The 22,452-nt window shown below is 34.3% G+C and overlaps 1 protein-coding gene across 1 annotated transcript in view; it reads right to left on the bottom strand.

Moving 5' to 3' along the window:
* The window catches only part of LOC132740753 (uncharacterized), a 66,721-nt gene that overhangs the window by 35,251 nt on the left and 9,018 nt on the right, over positions 1-22,452 (bottom strand). Inside the window, exons 2-4 of the mRNA XM_060728724.1 lie at positions 20,379-21,059; positions 4,732-4,822; positions 1,225-1,265 (exon numbers count right to left, since the gene is read on the bottom strand). Of these exons, the coding sequence (XP_060584707.1) occupies positions 1,225-1,265; positions 4,732-4,822; positions 20,379-21,059 (813 nt within the window). The remainder of the gene's footprint in view (positions 1-1,224; positions 1,266-4,731; positions 4,823-20,378; positions 21,060-22,452) is intronic.

Here is a 22,452-nt window from a genome sequence, read left to right as displayed (position 1 = left end):
CAGGCCAAAACTCTTAAGCCTTTACCCTTACATTTTTGGAGGAAAGGTTATTTAATAATTTACTTAATGTATATAAGGAAAACCCATAATCTTCCAGACAAGAGCTAAATTTGAGCTCAGAGCTATAGCAAAAGTAGAGAAAAAATTGTAGAGGTTCGCTAAACAATTTGTCATGCTTAAAATCTAAGATCTAACCCTTGAAAGTTTCAACATATTCAAAAATAGAAATTTTAAAGTAGTAACTATGTGTAAATGTATACAAAAGAACACACTGACCCCCGTCTTGGAGCAATTTTGGCTCCAGGCCTATAGCTTGTACATATTGGGAGAGGTCTACTACACAATGTCTCATGCTAAATATCCAATCTCTGGCACCGGGCGGGGTCAATATTGACCAGGTCTATAATTGAACAATATACAAACTCTTCTAGTTCTAAGCCTTGTGGTTCTTGACTAAATTTTAAAACAATCTTATTATTTCTTTTGGTTGCCATGGCAACCGGATTTTTGCAGTAAACTAAGCGCATTTGATGATCCATATAATACAGACTTACGCACGCAAAGGCTTCTGCTCTGCAGTCTAAGGCCGAAATCTCCACTATCAATCTCGTCTCTCTGTAAAATGTGCCTTTACTAAAAGTATTTGGTCCTGATTAAAACAATTCTCAAGGAACTTTCATATGAATTTCTCAGTCTTTTAGATCATTTTCAAAAACTTCAGTGACGGCACTTTTTCACACAATTCGAAATATGCACTTGTAGCTCCATTCTTTTAACAAGAGTCAGCGTCATGCATATGAATGGTGAAATCTGTTTCAATGTAGCCTAGGATAGAGGCGTTGAAATTTTCTTTACTTAATCATTATGTACTTGATCATGAACACGTAACATTTTGAAAGAAACTGTCCATTTGCTGAACTATTGGCAGACTATAACTCATGCTAGTTTTAATGCATATTACAGTTATTCCAACCTATTTAAATATTCTTCAAAGCGGAGGTAAGGCACTAGAAGGTTATTTAACATATAAATATATGCGTTCTGTTGTTAGTTAAGAAACATCAATTTTTAAAATTAACTTAATTTCTGCGCTGAATATATCTTTAAGTTTTTTTAGATGAATCATTTCAAAGTCATTTCCCATTTACTTAGAAGTGCATTTACATAGCATTTAAAAATCTTTTGTTTATAGAAAGACAAACAAAAATCATATAATATGTCTACCTCTAATATATGTTCGTCTTGAGCTTGATTTTTTGTTGCATCTGAAATGATATAGTTTTCATTTAAAAATATTCATGTGGAACGCAGTTTGTGTACAAAACAAACATTCAACATGATATAACAAGTCATTCGTATCCGTAAATTGTACATAACATGAACATTTGTGAAATGAAAAACAAAATCACAATAAAGCAAAGCAGGTCAATTATTGGATCTATATAGATTTGCAAGATTTTGTTGATGAAGGGTAATTATAAGATATTATTGGTCATAATTAAAAGAATTAAGAGAGACAATGACTGCCCTAATATCGATCACCTGATTATAAAAACTATTGATGACAAGAAATAAGTAAAATGGTAAACCAGAAGCAAATACAGATAAAAATCTAAATCTGAAACTGAACTCACAATGTTCATAATAGAATCTTAAAGATCCTGTATGTTTTGTGATTGATATTTTTAATGTGTGTATACCACACTTGCAAAAATTTATATTTGTATATAATTATGCAAATCAAACAATTTTCAAACATCGAATAATATGTAAAATGTGTACTGCAAATATTTGTGCACATTATATTTAATAAATAACTTATATGCATTCATTTCTAATTGGAAAATTTGACTTAGAATTTATAAAAAATAAATTTCTAATTACCTTCCTTTATTTACATGAAATGTTAAATTCGGTAATATCTTTATAAATAATGCTTATTGGAACTTACAATATTGACAAACCTTAATTTGAGCATCATATTTATGAAATAAAACAATGACAAAAATGTGTAACAATAACTTTAAGTAGTGCACGTGTGATCGCTGTACAAAATCAATAGTTTCCTTTCAAGTCAGTGCCTGCTATGACATTCAATTCGTTAATTCACTGAGATAAACTCCTTGCAGTTTTCAAGAAGAGTATTTTATATAAGTAAATATACAAGTGTATGAGAAAAAAGGCATGACCCCTTGGGACAAGGCCCATTTTGACCAAATGGCTATAATTTGAACAAACTAAGTTGATGTCTACTAGATAAAGTTTCATGTAAAAAATAAGCTTAAGCTCTTGTAGTTTTAGAGAAGATTTTTATAAGTTTTTTATATTTACAAATAAGGAAAATCTATGTTGGCGGAGCAAATTTTGATCCAAGGGTTACGATTTAAACACTTAAGTAGAGGTCCACCAGACAATGTTTCAAACCAAATATCTTAGCAATAGTCTCTTTCGTACAATAGAATTATATTGTTTTACTTTATACATATTAGGAAAATCAATGATTCCCTGGTGCGTGACCAATTTTGTCCCCAGTGCTTTGATTTGAACACATTTGGTAGACATGTTTTAGAAGATACATCTATGGATAATAATAAACAGACATGTTTAAGATATAATAAATATATGTAGAATAAAATGAAAGCATTTATCATAGAAATAGTATACTAACTATTCAAACAGAGAGAAAAATTGATCGTGTTCGTTAAGCGCTATATCTAGAATAATTGCTAATTTCTAAATAGTATCAATATGTTCAGATGACATCAAATCTTAATATATTATATTTGAAGGATATTTCCAGAAAAATTCACTTATGTACATGTGTCTTATATTAAAATAGAGTAACACTATGTTGAATACTGAAAATTTGCTAAGACACTTCTAAATGTTTTCAATATTTAGATATTAAACATATTTTGCAGGTGAATAATCCTTTTAAAAATGAATATAATCCATATTTTTTTTACATTTGACGAATATTTTGACATCCAATTTTGAATATTTATCCTAAATCATTTATTGAGCTGACAATATGATTAAATTCTTTTTCAGCTTTAATCGCCTTGTCCTCTGCTATATAGACATACGCGATTAGTGAAATACAAACCAACATATCCTATTTCATTAGCCATAATCTATATCAACTTTTGTGTTAGCATAAACCCAAGATTCTCTAGCATTCTATTCTACGAGGGGCATATTTCAATTATAGGCAACGGCGGTGCGTTTTTAAAAATAAGTCATCAGAAATGATTTGTATAACCGGGGTGTACATTTAACAAATCTTTTATAAGTCTGCATGTATAGATAGATATCTTAAAATGTGAGTCAATATTAACCCTATCGTGTTCAAATTTTCAATATATACACTTAAGAAACATGGTATGATGTTCCATTTATTTAATTTCATTATGAACACAAATTGTATACACACGCCCAATAAATGGGAATTTTCGTAAAATGTAAATTCCGCAAAATGACTACATCTGTGATTTCTATTCTAAACCAATGTATGTTAACGTTGACTTTGATAACAACATGGTACTTTGATTTATCGCTGTACATTTAATTCTGGGATAGATTTTATTCTTACGAAATCTTGGCTCGTTACTGGGAGATGGTCTGTTGCACTCCACAACGGCCTTCAGGAAGAATGCTGTTACTACTAGCAATATGTAATTGCACAGCCTGACATAGTCAATACAATGACATTCAAATAGTGGTTTTATCTAAAGAACAACATATGATTGCAGTTTCTATGGGATGTTTTGCAAGCAAGCGGCCAGAGGGCTAACAATCTTTCTGAATATTTATAAACAACATCAACGGAATGAAATATCACTAAAATATTTAGACTTAAATGTGATATGATAGAAGCCATACGGGGTGAAATGAACCGCGCCTTATAAAATGTTTTAGTACAGTGCCACAAACCATCGCCTTCGAGCTTGTTAAAATGTCAAAACCCCAATGTTATGAAAAAGATTGGGTCACATCCATGCGACAACAGTGAGGGTTGACATACGATAGTACAATCATTTACAATGATACGTTTTTTTGTGACATTTGCTTATAATGCAATATCAGTTTCCTTAGAGGAAACTCCAAGGAATCAATGATTTCATTCTTAAAAAAGGCTTTCCTATTGATAATTGTTAAGAAATAAATAAAAACCATTAATTTTTTTGAAATATGCATAAAAGTGTTATCCTACCCAACCCATTTTAACCACTTCTTTGCCCTTTTCCTTCTTCGATATCCTAATTCAAAATATCCCTAAAATTTACCAAAATGAGGAACTGTTTTTTTTTAAGTTTGCTCAAATTTTCTCAAAAGGATATTGGTTGATCTTGTAAAATATTGAAAACCTTTAGTAGTTTTAATTTAATAAGACTTCGGAAATATCAAGTACCATAAATTAAAACACTTTCTTTCAAGAAATACAAAAACAAAAGAAGAAAGAAAAATAGTTAACCCTTTTTGTGTTTGGACCCGCGACCCCCAGTTTCAATGCAGTTGACAGTTCTAAAGGCGTAACTGAATACTCTTCAAAGCGGAGGTAAGGCATAAAGTTTCACAGTTGGATGATTTTCACTTATTTTTAAGAATGGAATGATCGACAACCGACAACAGAATAAGCTAGAATTATTCAACCATCCTACTAAAAATTTAATGAAAAAATAAATCTAGTACGGAATGATTTCTCTTAAAGTATGTCATTAACCTGAATACCTTGTTTCCCTTTGACGTGATCTAAATGGCTCATTAACTTCTGACGTTTACATTCTAATTCTCCTTTATTTCTTTCTAGTATCTTTACAATCTGAAAGCAATGATAAATAAACCTTATCATATTTTTATCTTTATATTTCTAAGAGGCAAAATAAGATTGCATTTGTTAAAAATGGTTATGCCACCGTATTAATACAACATTAAATAGTAGGAACAAATACAATTGAACTTTGCAATAATGCTATTCATTGTTAGGTCAACTGCTCACAAACAGTATCACAAACATAACCATGTGTTCTTATGTGCAAACCAGGTCAACCAGTGACTATGTATAATCTCAGTGTAGCAATTGGATAACAAGTTAGCCAATTTACATAAAACTGTAAACACTGGAAAGGTCCATGTGCACATGTGTCTAATACCTAAAGAACGCCCAAAAACAAAAAAATTGAAAATGTTGCAGACTCGGTTTGATTGAGCACGTTTCAGCGACGGTACTGGTAAGCGCAAGTGACGTTCCGCGCCTCTAGCAGGGGCTTAAGCAGAATTCAACATTTAACATGAACTGTTTTGTTGTTTTTTTTTTAATTTTGAAAGGCCATTTTATAAATATTGATTCATATTAAATATATTCTTACTTTATTTTTTTTTTTTTGTATTTACTGTATACAACTGTTGTTGACATGTACAGTTATTTTTCTAAAATAATTTTTGTCCCCCGCCTTTTCGAAGGGGGATATAGAAATAGGCTCCGTCCGTCTGTCCGAGCGCACGAGAGAGTATATATTGGGTACTAAATACCCAACAATTACCAATCCTACCTATTCCGTATGTGTTGTTGGGTATTTTTAATGAAAATTGATGTATTGCTGGGTACTTTATTACTCAGTAAAATACCTTACAAGAATACAAATGTAAGGACGGCTGGACAGACGGACGGAAAGACGGAAGTTCTCATAGGACAGTAATTATGTGGCTACTCTATTGTACTCTCTATTGTTCTTTTTAGTCACACAAAAGAAAATAGCCACATAAAAGCATTACGGAATGAATGACATCAAAGAGAAAGAACAGTTACCTATTGTCCCTCTAGTCACATAATTACTGTCCTGTGAGTGAGGACGGACAGACGGACGGAGCCTATTTCTATATTCCCTTTTTACTTCAAAAAGGCGGGGGACAATTAAGCATTTCCTATTTCTGAAAACATGAAAAGTAGTTGGTTGCTTTCGATGTCACCCGTTGCTATGGAAAGTCACTGGTTGATATGGAAGTCTATGTTTGCTAAGGAAATACACCTGGTTGCTATTTAAAGTCAATGGTTGCTATATAAGTCAATGGTTGCTATGGAAATTTAATGGTTGACATGGAAAGGAACTGTTAGCTAATGAAAGTCACTGGTTGCATGGAATGTCAATGGCCACATGGAATGTCAATGGGCAACTCTGACCCAAGGGGAATTATTTAAACAAACTTAGTAAGGGTCTAAATTTAGCTCCTAAATTTTTAGAAAATATTGTTTACTTTATACACAAATGAAAAATCTATGTTCCCCCAAAGCGTGGTCAATTTTGACCAAAAGGATATAATTTGAAGGGATTTTGTAGAGTTACCTTAACTAATGATTTTGCAAGATACATATAAGCAAATTCAATGACCCCCTGAGGCGGAGCATTTTTTACCCCAAGCTATAATTTGAATAATGTTAATAGACGTCACTTGACAATTTTTCAAGCTAAATATCTGAGCTCTTATCCTTGTAGTTTTGACTTAAACTGTTTTGAAAATTTCTACTTTATACATAAGAAGAAAAAACATGAACTCCAGGGTGTGGCCAATTTTGACCCAAGGGCTATAATTTGAACAATCTTGTTAGAGGTCCACCGATAATACCGTATGTATTATATCTTTGCTCTAGGCCTTTTAGGTCCTTTGAAGAAGACATTTTTCTTATAATTTGTATTGGTTATCATAGCAAACAGATTCCAGCATGGAATGAAATTCTTTACACAAAGTTGGAAGCCATTTATCATAGGAACAATCCTGGCAAGTTTGGTTGAAATTAGAGTTGTGGCTTTTAACAAAAAGATTTTTCAAGTTCACTTTACGAGGTATGATCATAACGTTTTCGGCCGATAAACTTCTAGCCACTACACTGATATTTACATACAATACATCGATACCGATATCTTATTGAAGATTACTGACCGAGTTACTAGTACACGCGGTGTTACACAGATAAAGTAACATGATCAGTACACTTTGATCAGTAGATGTGTGTGTCATTTAGACCAAATGGAGAAGTTTAAATCAGAGCCGTCATTACGTACCCCTTTAAGAAAGGGATGTCCCTCAAGGAAATCCATGAAGACTTCATGGATACACTTGGGAATGAGTTCCCTTCCTATATCACTGTGACAAAATAGGCTGCTGAATTTCAGAGGGACAGGGAGAGCATTGGAGATTATGAGCGGCCTGGGCGGCAAAAAGAGGCCACGAACGATGAAACTGCCGAAGTTGTGCACGATCTGGTCATGTCGACAGAAGGCGAAACCTGCGCAGCAAAGCAAGGGAAGTGTGTATAAGCTTTGGTTCAGTTCAGGCAATTCTGACTGATGTCTATGGCATGTCAAACGTTTCCGCCAGTTGGGTCCCATGACAGATGACTGACGACCAGAAACGGACCAGGTTTGACATTTTAAGATATTTTTTTTTCTCGCTACGAGAATGAATCTGATTTAATCTATCGGGTCGTAAATCAGGATGACAATGGGTCCATCACTTCGATCCAGACCCCAGAGCATGCTGTTGAAGCACCCTGCTCATCCCCTCCGAAGAAATTCAAGAGGGTGTCATTTGCAGGGAATATGATGGCTTCAATTCTTTTGGGATAGTCAATGGATAATCATGATTGACTAACTTAAGCAAGGTCGTACCATAAACGGTAAGTACTTTGTAGCAAAATTGAGACGTCTGCGTTAAGAAATTGCGCGCAAAACGAGGGGCAAACTAGCTCAAGGCGTTCCTGCACGACAATGCGCCAGCTCACACATCCCAAGTTGCGATGGCTGCTGCAACTGACTGTGACTTTGAAATTCTTCCCCATTCCTCATATTCTTTGGACTTGCCTCTTCTGACATCTACTTGTTTCCGAAACAGAAAACAAAGGTTCGTGGTAGACGTTTTGGAAGCAATAAATGTGTCATGGAGGCGGTCAATGAGTTCTTTGAGGATCAAAATAGAGAGTTCTGTTTTGAAGGGTTAACCCTTTCCCCCATGAGCATATTGTGAAAAATGGCCGTTTTCACTGAAAACCCTCCTGTTACAAGTTCAAACTGCTATGAAACTATGAAAAAGGATTCAATACTAATCAAACTTGGCACAAATGTTGACTGGACCATTGTCTTTATATCGACATGCTCAGTCTTAAATTTCCTGTTACCATGGCAACGAGGGGACATCTCAAAATTGCCAAAAATCACTATTTTGCCTCGATTTTTTCCATCAGAATTTATTTCAAAGTGCTGCTTCTCAAGGGATTGAGATAGAGTCAAAGGCTTTTCAGCGTTGGTTACACGTTACATTATGATCGACCTGGGGCCATTTTTATCCTCTCACAAGTCCAAAATTTTCTCTGCGATGAGGGGTACTCCGCCCCACTTCAAACCCCCCTAACAGAAGGGGGCACATCTCCCTTCTGACAACCCCCTGATGTATCTTTTGGACGGGGGCCGGCGCCGAAAAAGCGCTCAAATTTTTTAGCAACATTCTAAAACGAAAACAAGTGGTTGGGGCCCAAATAGGACATTTTTCACTATTTGAGGCCTAAAAAAGGGTGGGGGGCTCGAAAGTGCGTTGTTTCGCGTATATATGAGGTAAAGGGTTAAACAAGTTGTGCACAGGTGGGCAAAGTGCATTGATGTAGAGGGCGATTATATTAAAAAGTAAGACCATTGCATGTAAGACCATCCCAAAGCGGGGTCAATTTTGACCGAAAGGCTATAATTTGAAAGGATTTTGTAGAGTTACCTTAACTAATGCTTTTGCAAGATACATATAAGCAAAATCAATGACACCCTGAGGCGGAGCATTTTTTACACCAAGCTATAATTTGAATAATGTTAATAGACGTCATTTGACAATGTTTCAAGCTAAATATCTGAGCTCTTATCCTTGTAGTTTTGACTTAAACTGTTTTGAAAATTTCCTCTTTATACATAAGAAGAAAAAACATGAACTCCAGGGTGTGGCCAATTTTGACCCAAGGGCTATAATTTGAACAATCTTGTTAGAGGTCCACCGATAATGCCGTATGTATTATACTTTTGCTCTAGGCCTTTAAGGTCCTTTGAAGAAGACTTTTTTCTTATAATTTGTATTGGTCACATAGCAAACAGATTCCAGCATGGAATGAAATTCTTTACACAAAGTTGGATGCCATTTATCATAGGAACAATCCTGGCAAGTTTGGTTGAAATTAGAGTTGTGGCTTTTAACAAAAAGATTTTTCAAGTTCACTTTACGAGGTATGATCATAACGTTTTCGGCCGATAAACTTCTAGCCACTACACTGACATTTACATACAATACATCGATACCGATATCTTATTGAAGATTACTGACCGAGTTACTAGTACACGCGGTGTTACACAGATAAAGTAACATGATCAGTACACTTTGATCAGTAGATGTGTGTGTCATTTAGACCAACTGGAGAAAGTTGAAATCAGAGCCGTCATTACGTACCCCTTTAAGAAAGGGATGTCCCTCAAGGAAATCCATGAAGACTTCATGGATACACTTGGGAATGAGTTCCCTTCCTATATCACTGTGACAAAATAGGCTGCTGAATTTCAGAGGGACAGGGAGAGCATTGGAGATTATGAGCGGCCTGGGCGGCAAAAAGAGGCCACGAACGATGAAACTGCCGAAGTTGTGCACGATCTGGTCATGTCGACAGAAGGCGAGACCTGCGCAGCAAAGCAAGGGAAGTGTGTATAAGCTTTGGTTCAGTTCAGGCAATTCTGACTGATGTCTATGGCATGTCAAACGTTTCCGCCAGTTGGGTCCCATGACAGGTGACTGACGACCAGAAACGGACCAGGTTTGACATTTTAAGATATTTTTTTCTCGCTACGAGAATGAACCTGATTTAATCTATCGGGTCGTAAATCAGGATGAAGCATGGGTCCATCACTTCGATCCAGACCCCAGAGCATGCTGTTGAAGCACCCTGCTCATCCCCTCCGAAGAAATTCAAGAGGGTGTCATTAGCAGGGAATATGATGGCTTCAATTCTTTTGGGATAGTCAATGGATAATCATGATTGACTAACTTAAGCAAGGTCGTACCATAAACGGTAAGTACTTTGTAGCAAAATTGAGACGTCTGCGTCAAGAAATTGCGCGCAAAACGAGGGGCAAACTAGCTCAAGGCGTTCCTGCACGACAATGCGCCAGCTCATACATCCCAAGTTGCGATGGCTGCTGCAACTGACTGTGACTTTGAAATTCTTCCCCATCCCCCATATTCTCTGGACTTGCCCCCTCTGACATCTACTTGTTTCCGAAACAGAAAACAAAGGTTCGTGGTAGACGTTTTGGAAGCAATAAATGTGTCATGGAGGCGGTCAATGAGTTCTTTGAGGATCAAAATAGAGAGTTCTGTTTTGAAGGGTTAACCCTTTCCCCCATGAGCATATTGTGAAAAATGGCCGTTTTCACTGAAAACCCTCCTGTTACAAGTTCAAACTGCTATGAAACTATGAAAAAGGATTCAATACTAATCAAACTTGGCACAGATGTTGACTGGACCATTGCCTTTGTAACGACATGCTCAGTCTTAAATTTCCTGTTACCATGGCAACGAGGGGACATCTCAAAATTGCCAAAAATCACTATTTTGCCTCGATTTTTTCCATCAAAATTTATTTCAAAGTGCTGCTTCTCAAGGGATTGAGATAGAGTCAAAGGCTTTTCAGCGTTGGTTACACGTTACATTATGATCGACCTGGGGCCATTTTTAGCCTCTCACAAGTCCACAATTTTCTTGGCGATGAGGGGGACTCCGCCCCCCTTCAAACCCCCCTAACAAAAGGGGGCACATCTCCATTCTGGCAACCCCCTGATGTATATTTTGGATGGGGGCCGGCGCCGAAAAAGCGCTCAAATTTTTTAGCAACATTCTAAAACGAAAACAAGTGGTTGGGGCCCAAATAGGACATTATTCACTATTTGAGGCCTAAAAAGGGGGGGGGGCTCGAAAGTGCGTTGTTTTGCGTATATATGAGGTAAAGGGTTAAACAAGTTGTGCACAGGTGGGCAAAGTGCATTGATGTAGAGGGCAATTATATTAAAAAGTAAGACCATTGCATGTAAGACCATCCCAAAGCGGGGTCAATTTTGACCGAAAGGCTATAATTTGAAGGGATTTTGTAGAGTTACCTTAACTAATGCTTTTGCAAGATACATATAAGCAAAATCAATGACACCCTGAGGCGGAGCATTTTTTACACCAAGCTATAATTTGAATAATGTTAATAGACGTCACTTGACAATGTTTCAAGCTAAATATCTGAGCTCTTATCCTTGTAGTTTTGACTTAAACTGTTTTGAAAATTTCCTCTTTATACATAAGAAGGAAAAACATGAACTCCAGGGTGTGGCCAATTTTGACCCAAGGGCTATAATTTGAACAATCTTGTTAGAGGTCCACCGATAATGCCGTATGTATTATATTTTTGCTCTAGACCTATTAGGTCCTTTGAATAAGACTTTTTTCTTATAATTTGTATTGGTTATCATAGCAAACAGATTCCAGCATGGAATGAAATTCTTTACACAAAGTTGGAAGCCATTTATCATAGGAACAATCCTGGCAAGTTTGGTTGAAATGAGAGTTGTGGCTTTTAACAAAAAGATTTTTCAAGTTCACTTTACGAGGTATGATCATAACGTTTTCGGTCGATAAACTTCTAGCCACTACACTGACATTTACATACAATACATCGATACCGATATCTTATTGAAGATTACTGACCGAGTTACTAGTACACGCGGTGTTACACAGATAAAGTAACATGATCAGTACACTTTGATCAGTAGATGTGTGTGTCATTTAGACCAACTGGAGAAAGTTGAAATCAGAGCCGTCATTACGTACCCCTTTAAGAAAGGGATGTCCCTCAAGGAAATCCATGAAGACTGTTGAAGCACCCTGCTCATCCCCTCCGAAGAAATTCAAGAGGGTGTCATTAGCAGGGAATATGATGGCTTCAATTCTTTTGGGATAGTCAATGGATAATCATGATTGACTAACTTAAGCAAGGTCGTACCATAAACGGTAAGTACTTTGTAGCAAAATTGAGACGTCTGCGTCAAGAAATTGTGCGCAAAACGAGGGGCAAACTAGCTCAAGGCGTTCCTGCACGATAATGCGCCAGCTCACACATCCCAAGTTGCGATGGCTGCTGCAACTGACTGTGACTTTGAAATTCTTCCCCATCCCTCATATTCTTTGGACTTGCCCCCTCTGACATCTACTTGTTTCCGAAACAGAAAACAAAGGTTCATGGTAGACGTTTTGGAAGCAATAAATGATGGAGGCGGTCAGTGAGTTCTTTGAGGATCAAAATAGAGAGTTCTGTTTTGAAGGGTTAACCCTTTCCCCCATGAGCATATTGTGAAAAATGGCCGTTTTCACTGAAAACCCTCCTGTTACAAGTTCAAACTGCTATGAAACTATGAAAAAGGATTCAATACTAATCAAACTTGGCACACATGTTGACTGGACCATTGCCTTTGTAACGACATGCTCAGTCTTAAATTTCCTGTTACCATGGCAACGAGGGACATCTCAAAATTGCCAAAAATCACTATTTTGCCTCGATTTTTTCCATCAAAATTTTATTTCAAAGTGCTGCTTCTCAAGGGATTGAGATAGAGTCAAAGGCTTTTCAGCGTTGGTTACACGTTACATTATGATCGACCTGGGGCCATTTTTAGCCTCTCACAAGTCCACAATTTTCTTGGCGATGAGGGGTACTCCGCCCCCCTTCAAACCCCCCTAACAAAAGGGGGCACATCTCCCTTCTGGCAACCCCCTGATGTATCTTTTGGATGGGTGCCGGCGCCGAAAAAGCGCTCAAATTTTTTAGCAACATTCTAAAACGAAAGCAAGTGGTTGGGGACCATATAGGACATTTTTCACTATTTGAGGCCTAAAAGAAGGGGGGGGCTCGAAAGTGCGTTGTTACGCGTATATATGAGGTAAATGGTTAAACAAGTTGTGCACAGGTGGGCAAAGTGCATTGATGTAGAGGGCGATTATATTGAAAAGTAAGACCATTGCATGTAGTTAGGTTCTCTGACTACCGGAAGTACATTGGGCCAATAACTTTTTTATCAATCCTCGTAAAATCTATATAGCATACAAACATAAATAAACACACACACAGATGAATAGCTACATGCCGTCGCATTGCATATGCTGCAGTGGCATAAAAATCATGTTTGAAATAGTATGATGTGGAGAAAAATCTGTACCAAACATACAACGCATGTCTTTTTTGACAATTTCAAGAGATATTGCCGAAAATGCAACATTACATGTATAATGATACAAGTTAAGTCCAAGTTTAGTTCAAATAAAATAAACAAATAATGTGAGACAGGCACACTAAATAGGCATTTTCCCTCGTATTGTCCGTAAAGCATGACTGAAGAAGAACCGTTATGAAACAAATTTAATGCTGCTGTTATCAATTTTTAAGGTGTATATGTCTTTAAACATTATTGCAACGTTGTACATGAAAGAAATTTTCAGTTTCTCTTAATGAATTGCAAAATTTACGCTCAATCAATCATAAAGATTTTGTTCAGAAAACTATACCACATACAAATCATTTAAAGGATTCTTTTCGTATTTGAAAACATCAGTATTGATGTTTTGGACAAATTACCTATTACTGTCTAACAATGTTTGACTGCAAAATCTTTAAAAACAGCGAAAAATCATTTTCTATTTTTACAATCAGATAGATGATGAAAAGTTACCACTTTTTATTGTAGCTGTCGTAATGTTGATACAAAAAAAATCTATTTAATTTCAGTTTATCTATATGATGTATATGAGTGTCAGTCGATGAATAAATGAAAATATCAAACCTTTTCATTAAATACTTTAATTGACTTTTGTACAAAATAGATTTTCAAATTTTAAAAAGATCTACAAGTATTTTTCTTCTTTTTTATCATTGCTATTCCTTGTTTTCTTTGTTATTGTAATTTCAGATAGTCGTACTGAAAATAAGTATAATTTTTTTTCTTTTTGTATTAACTTTGTATGTGACGTTCTCAAAATAAAGATTAATTATTTATGCTACTGTAGAATGTTCCCCACCCACTCAGTTTCAAAGACAGCATTTGTTTAGATACCGGTACGACATTCAGTAAATTCAACAATAACTGTTTTACATGATATTATTGTGTCATCTTTGAAATATTTGACATTCATATTCTGTCATAATTGGTTGTTTAAATGTTTTTATGTCATTTTTCTTTAAAACTAATTATTGTCTGCAATAATTCCGCCATTTTGTTAACTTGAGATATATCGTGACGTTACTATAAAACCCGTTTTACGGGAAACCTTTCTTTCATTTTGACGTCATGTAAGCATAATTTTAATTAAATTGATTATTACTGAAAAAGATAACAGATAAAGATATATGAAAACACAACTAAAAGAGATAAAAGAAATTGAAAGAAAATGAGAGATAACGAATTAAAGGTTAATAAAGAAATGTTTATTCTGCTTTATAGTCCTTATACATGTATTTGCTTATTAAAGTAAAACCAGATATTTAATTTGAATATTTAATGTAAACCGGAACCGGCCTGAAAAGTGGTGTCAGAAGTGGGATATTTATTTAACAAAATGTTCATCTTAATTAGATGTACACATGTATATTGATAACATATTTATAAAATTAGAAATTGATTTTACAGATTTAATGTGAAATATAAAAAAATAATTTGCTATGAAATAATTTCAAGGATATTTTATAGGAGAGAGATATTTTATAAAATGTGCATACAAAGAAATGATACAAAATTGCTGTTGTTTGATATTTTTATTTGAAAATTGACAATAAAGTTCAAATACATTGAATATCAATATTCACCAAGGTTCAACTGTCAGCTTGGCTTCTGAAAATAGAAAAGGATTTGTAACATATTAGATTTTGATATTGTATATATTATTGAATTCATCACTGAGGGTAATGATGGAATTAATGATTTTTTTTAGAAGAAAGTAGCTGTAGTAATTTATTATTAGAAAGAAAGGTTTCTGCTATGTCAGACATGTTACAACTAATGAGATCGACTATGTGTAATTTAATTGCACAATTGCAAAATAAAATTGATATTTTACATAAAACGTGTTAGCTATTAAAAGTAACGAACAGAACAGGCAAAATGATGATGATTATGATAATGATGATGTTGATGATGATAAGGACTTAGCAATTCAAGTTGCCAAACTTCAAACATAACTATTGATAGAATACTAATCAAAATACGGGTGACATAGCTGCTAGAGACAGATTTATCAATACCAGGAGGTCGACAGTGGCAAAAAGAAAAGGCTACCATTTGGCTTATGTAATGCTCCTGCTACAATTACACGTTGAATGCAAATGGTGTTCACAGGATTTTTCTTGTGGAACACTATTATTATATACTTAAATATTCATAAATATATCTATCATTCTAACAGTTTTTCTACACATCTGGATAGTTTTGAAATTGTATTCCAAAGGTTAACAGGTGCAAACTGAAATTTAATCTTAAAACGTTTTTACTTGTTCAGAAAATGTTTACGTTACATTTCTATGTCATACTATCGATGAAAAGGGTAGAGGACGTATTAAAGAAAATTCAATGAATAAAAGACTGGCCTACCCCTAGAAATATCAAAGAAGCAGTATGTTTTTTTTCTTTAGCTTCCTATTACAGACCTTATGTATATCAATTTGCTAAGATTGCTAGACCATTGCATGTATTAGCCGAGAATCGTAGAAAGTTAATTTGAAAACATGAATGTGCCTTTCCAACAGACACTGGTCAATTTATTCTTGATTGTGATGACCCTCTTTCAGCGCAAGGAAAGGTTGTGTCTCAATGTATAAATGGAAAAGAAAAATGAGTAGGATATAATAGTACATCTGTTACAAAAAATCAGAGGCATTATTGACTTGCCAGAAGAGACATACTTTCTATAGTTTAAATGGAACTCCTTTTGTTGTCATCATAATACTGAGGTAGACATGTGATTATAAGAACAGATCGCTCGAGCTTAAAATAACGGTTACATCAATGTTGAACGACATTTGGCAAAATGGTAAATTTTTCGAAGAGCTTATTAATTTACAATTTGTTTGTTTGTTTCATTTTACGCCTTTTCCCAACAGTATTCAACATTGTAGATATTCTAGTAAGGTAGAAGAGGCACAAAAAAGTATGTCTATGGTTTCTAGTATTAATACTATAGATTATGATAAAATAAATTCAAATATAACGTTTTGTGATGAAATCTGCTTTAAAGGAGATAAGGTAGTGTTGTTCTAGTTGTAAAATTATCACCCTAGCCTTATTATTGATATTTGTCCATAAAAATTGAACTTTTCTATCAAATTCTTGTGCACGGATGCTAATAACATCAATGAAATTGACAAGAGTTCATCATCAAAATTTGATTTAAATAGTTTTTCAAATATCTTAAATACATTACAGTTAAAAAAGAGGTTGCTTGTATATCTCTGGTAAAAGCACTTATCAAAATAATAAAGATTAATTTTGGCAGGATCCATTGATTAACATAGTACAGGCAAGTCAGGCAAATGATAAAACTGATTTGGGAAATCAGTGTTTATCTGGCAAAAATGATGTCAAGTCAACATTACAAGAATTTGATTTGGTAGCAATACAAGATTCTTACTGCTGTGAAATATTACTTTGCTACGATAAATTCAATGCTACCTAAAATCAACATTTTGTACGAAAAATGGGAAAGTGATGATGGCACTGATTTCAAATTAAAAAGTTGCCCTGTACTTCACTTCATCACTTCAGTGTTGTTATATTTTTCTGGTCCTTCGGGATCATTTATGTCAGCACTATTAAGTGTTGCGAACTGTTGCTAGCCGGTGCTAGAGTGAGTGAGGTATGTTGCATTTATCCATTATCCCTCATGTACAGACTCAATCAAACCGAGTCTGCAATTTTCACGTAATTTTGTTGTGATTAATGTTTTCATGGGACCACTTTGTTTCCAGATTTTTATAGATCTTCTATCCAGTCTTCTAATGGCCACACCCTGTCTACCATTGTTACCATTGTAAAAAGAATAAAACTGAATAAAAAAAGAGAAAATCAGAATACAATCGTAAACTGAAAACTGATGAAACAGAAAACTGATAAAAATAGTATTAAAAAAACAACGAATACTGATGTGACCGAAAACTGATGTGACCGAAAACTGATGTTAACAAAAGGGCCAAGATGACCCTAAATCGCTCATCTGACCCATCGAACTCATCTGAGCAATTACTTAAACAAGCATCCTGACCAAGTGTGATAACAATTGTGTCACAATGTGACCTCTAGAGTGTTTACAAGGTTTTCCATATTTGGGCGGTGTGACCTAGATTCTAACCCCAGGTAAAGCATTTTCAAACTTGACCTAGAAATCATCAAAACAAACTTTTAAATCAATTTCAAGGATACTTGGATCAAAACAGTAGCCACTAGAGTGTTAACATGATTTTTCTATTTTGAGCTCCTGTAATCTAGTTTTACATCCGAGATTACCCATGTTTGAACTCATCTGAGCAATTATATAGACAGGCCTTCTGACAAAGTTTGAAAGTTTGATATTCGAACTTGACCTAGTAATCATCAAAACAAACTTTCAGACCAATTTACAGGATACTTGGATCAAAACGGTAGCCACTAGCGTGTAAACAATATTTTTCTTCTTTTAGCTCCATTGACCTAGTTTTTCATGCGAGATGACCCATGTTCAAACTCATACAAGCAATTACCTAGACAAACATCCTGACGAAGATTGATGATAATCGAGTCAAAAATGTGACCACTAGGGTGTTAACAATTTTTTTCCATATTTGGGCGATATGACCTAGTTTTTTATCCGAGATTATCCATGTTCAAACTTGACCTAGAAATCATCAAAACAAACTTGCAGACCAATTTACAGGATATTTGGATCAAACAGTAGCCACTAGAGTGTTAACAAGATTTTTCTACTTTTAGCTCCATTGACCTAGTTTTTCATACGAGATGACCCATGTTCAACTTCATCTGAGCAATTACCTAGACAAGCATCCTGACGAAGTTTGGTGATAATTGAGTCAAAAATGTGACCACTAGAGTGTTAACAAGGTTTTGTTCATATTTGGGCAGTGTGACCTAGTTTTTGACCCCAGATGACCCATATTCGAACCTAACCTTGAAAACATCAAAACAAACTTTTAGTCCAATTTGCAGGATATTTAAATCAAAACAGTAGCCACTAGAGTGTTAACAAATTTTTTCTATATTTAGATCCAGTGACCTAGTTTTTCATCCGAGATGACCCATGCTCGAACTCATCCGAGCAATCACCTAGAAAAGTATCCTGACCAAGTTTGATGATGATTAAGGCAAAAAAATGTGACTACTAATGTGGAGGGACGACATACGACGTAAGATCTGAGCTAGCTATTGTGAACTTAAAAACTACAACAAAAGAAAGCAAAAAATCTGGTATTGTACGTTTAGGATAATTATTTAGTGACGCGGCGGTCAAGTCCATATTACCGTGTCAAACTTTTATCATAATTATTGTGTGTATTTTCTTTAGGCACGCAGGCTTTTGATATAAATTTAAATAATAACAAATTTACAAACTGTGGGTAATGTTGTCAGTTAATCTTCTAGTTAAATATCAATGCCATTCTGGTTCAGATTGTACTTTTCGAGAAAGAAATTTCGGTAAAATACAAAATCCATATGATTATGTTTTATTTTTTCTTGACGTTAAGAAATGTAAAGTGTTGCGTTTTCTATTAACTTCTAATTTCACATTTTCATTCAAAAGTATAATCTAGCAAGTTGGTACGGCCTTTTATCACACACCCAAGTCGATTTTGCAACTCCGTAAAAATCGTATTGAACGGCCGTTGATACATTTTGCGTAAGCGTTACACAAACGTAGTGTAAAGTTGCGCTACATATAAGCGTTATATTATTGGCGTGTCAATAAAAAATGACTCGTTTTACTTTAAACAGTCTTTATTTTTGGTATATGATAAATACAATTATATTAAATTTGTGTAAGTTCATTACTGAATTTATTGAAAGTGTTGAATAAAATAATAGTATGCTTACCAGAGGCTTGCATAATTAGTTTAATTCAACTCGTGCAATAAATTCAGTACTAAACTTACACTCAATCAATATCCTCTATATACTGAATTCTAAACGGAATGAATACATGTACACCAATTGTTTCAACTATAGTTAAGTTGGCATGAAATACTCGTGCACAAGAACTATGACTACTGCATAATACACACTACACGGGATAAAAATATTATCACCGGTATATTTAAATTATAAGATATTATAATTAAACTATCTTTATTTTCCAATTTATTTGCATCTTTAGTAAAGTTGAAAAAAGGACAAAAAACAGTTTGACAACTTGTGAGGCTCGAACTCGTGAACAAATAAAGTTGCATTGCATCCCAACTTTGCCATCAACACAATTAAAATTCTACTTTTAATCTTGTACTATATCCTATTCTAAAAAAACAAAACTTTTTTACCTATTAAGACAAGGATTGTAAACTTTTGTGTACACAAAAAATGTAACGTCACTCTTGCATTATCATATATCGGCACAGTACTTTAAGGATAACATTTGGAGATCCAACTCAGATACCTTACAGAAGAAAACAACAAATAAAAGATAGTAATATCTATATAAAAACTTTGACAAACATCTGATAAATGAAAAAGTATATATAACCAATATTTTGTGTTATCATTGACTTAACATTTTAATATGTTGATGTAAAATAAATGTTTAACTTTACAATTAATAATGTATAGCGAATTAATTATTGCTGGGTATATTTAATATTGTACTTTGAATATAACTAACAACGTTTAACTAAAATAATTATTCATCACAATATAAATAATATTTGATTTAAATATTTAAATAATACTGAATGTATGTTACTTTAAAAAGCAGTTTGTTAAGTATAAAGGTATTTGAAATTATTTTATGATTATAAATTATAAAATAATAATAAATTTTTAATCTTACCAAAATTAAGAATTGGGAGCATTCCTTTGAAAGGTTGCAGAAATGCAAGACTGCTCCCATACCATTTAGTTTCAATGACAACTTTTGTTTAAATACCGCTACGTATGACGTGCAGAAAAAAAATGTTACCGCATGCATAAACAACGGACAAAAGTCGATCAGAGAGAGAGAGAGAGAGAGAGAGAGAGAGAGAGAGAGAGAGAGAGAGAGAGAGAGAGAGAGAGATTTTCATTTGTTTAAAGATGTTTTACTTTTTCATTAAGTGGAAGGTCTACTATTCCTTGTTTCCCCATAATTAAGAAAACGATTGTTTCCAATTTCGCAACTCTCTCACAAAGATCTCTGCCAAGAAGGGTTTCTCTGTGTTTGTCAGCTTCGTGTAGACTTTTTTGTATTGCCTCCTTAGCTGTACCTGTTACTTGATGGCTGAAATCTTTGATATATTCTTTATGTTTGTCTGCTTCTTGTTGCAATCTCTCTACAATATCTTTCATTTCATCACTAAAGGAATTCTTTGCATCTTGAAGGGTCTGTTTTAATTCCTCTGATTTCAGGCTAAGAGATGCTAATGGTTCGCTACAAGCGCCTCTTTCCACTTTTTCCACTCTTACAGAAACGTCTGCTTCCAGTTTCTTTATTCTTTCATATAATACTTCGTTGTGTTTGTCAAATTCTTTGACAGCTTCGTGTAAATATTTTTGTATTGTCTCTTTAGCTCTACCTGTAAAGTGATCACCGACGTCTTTAACATCTTCTTTATGTTTGTCTTCTGCTTGTTGCAATCTCTCTACAACATCTTTCTGTTCATCACAAATGAAATTCTTTGCATCTTTAATTGTCTGTCCTAATTTGTCTGATTCCAGGCTAACATATGCTAATGCCTCTCTACATACCTCGACCTCATTGAGGGTGGTGATTTCACTTTGCTTCAACTGGCAATAATAAATAAGAAAGAAAATAATTTTTAACAGAGAACGGTACTGTGATAAACTATGAATTATATATCCGACTACATATTCTTTATTTCAAGTCGTATGGAGGTATTTAAATGTGATCTGAGCTTTTTCTAGACACCTGCACATCGTATTAAATAATTCTTAATTCTAAGTTTTTATTGTAGTATATGCAGAAGGTGAGCATATATTGCAAATATATATAAAGAAAACCGTCGTCACTTAAAGTTCACCCATTTTCGTTAGAAATACATGAAACGAAAAGTGTATGTTAAGTACTAAATCCCAAAATTATCTCAAATTTTTTAAGGAGAACAGTATTTTACAGTCACAATGGGCTGCATGAGGCATTTATTATGAATTGCAAATGATGGCAAAAGGACCGTATGCAATGTTGATTAAACAACTCAAACTCTACTTTAATATTTTACCTGTTCATTTTCATAAAACAAATACTTTATGAGCCTAAATCGTTTGCGTTCTAAGTTTGTCTATATCATAGTAATGTGGTAAGTTTCCCTGCCTAGTAAGGAAATTATGTTTATACAAGAGATTATCAAAAGGTCCAATTGTCTCAGGTTGAATAAGTATAACTAATGTTTCAACTTTTCTCTATTTTAAGTAAATTTGTTGGAAAAGGTCTTTAAAAATGATCTTATGAAACTGTTTTAATAACCATCCAGACAGACAGACAAACAGAAGGAGACTCTAAAGTTAATTTTTAAAACATCCCTGTTTCCAAAATATAGTTTTATAAAGCAAAATTCTTAAAGGGGAGATAACTTTTGAATTAAAGATGCTAGATTTATGAACATTCTCAGACATGATGTGAGTGTAACAAATAACTTTAAAGATACATTTATAGTCACAAAGAAGAAAAGTAAAAAGTGACAATTTTCAAATATAACATGAATATGTATAGTAACAAAGATGAAAATAAGAGTGCCATGATGGCCCTAGATCGCTTACCTGACCCATCAAACTCATTCAAACAATTACCTAGACAAGCATTCTGACCAAGTTTCATGACAGGTGAGTCAAAAATGTGACAACTAGAGTGTTAACAAAGATTATCCATATTTGAGCAGTGTGACCTAGTTTTTTTTTACCTACAAATCATCAAAACAACTTTTTAGACCAATTTACAGGATACTTGGATCAAAACAGTAGCCACTAGAGTGTTAACAAATTTTTTTCTTTTTTAGCCCTGCGACCTAGCTTTTCATGCGAGATGACCCATGTTCAAACTCATCCGAGCAATTACCTAGACAAGCATCCTGACCAAGTTTGATGATAATTCAGTCAAAAATGTTACCACTAGAGTGTTAACAAGGATTATCCATTTGAGCAGTGTGACCTAGTTTTTTAACCC

This window comes from Ruditapes philippinarum, unplaced genomic scaffold, assembly GCF_026571515.1.
Source record: "Ruditapes philippinarum isolate M1 unplaced genomic scaffold, ASM2657151v2 ctg2885_1_1_1_1, whole genome shotgun sequence".
NCBI lineage: Eukaryota > Metazoa > Mollusca > Bivalvia > Venerida > Veneridae > Ruditapes > Ruditapes philippinarum.
Note: the sequence above shows the minus strand (reverse complement) of the source record. Positions and strands in the feature narration are given on the sequence as shown.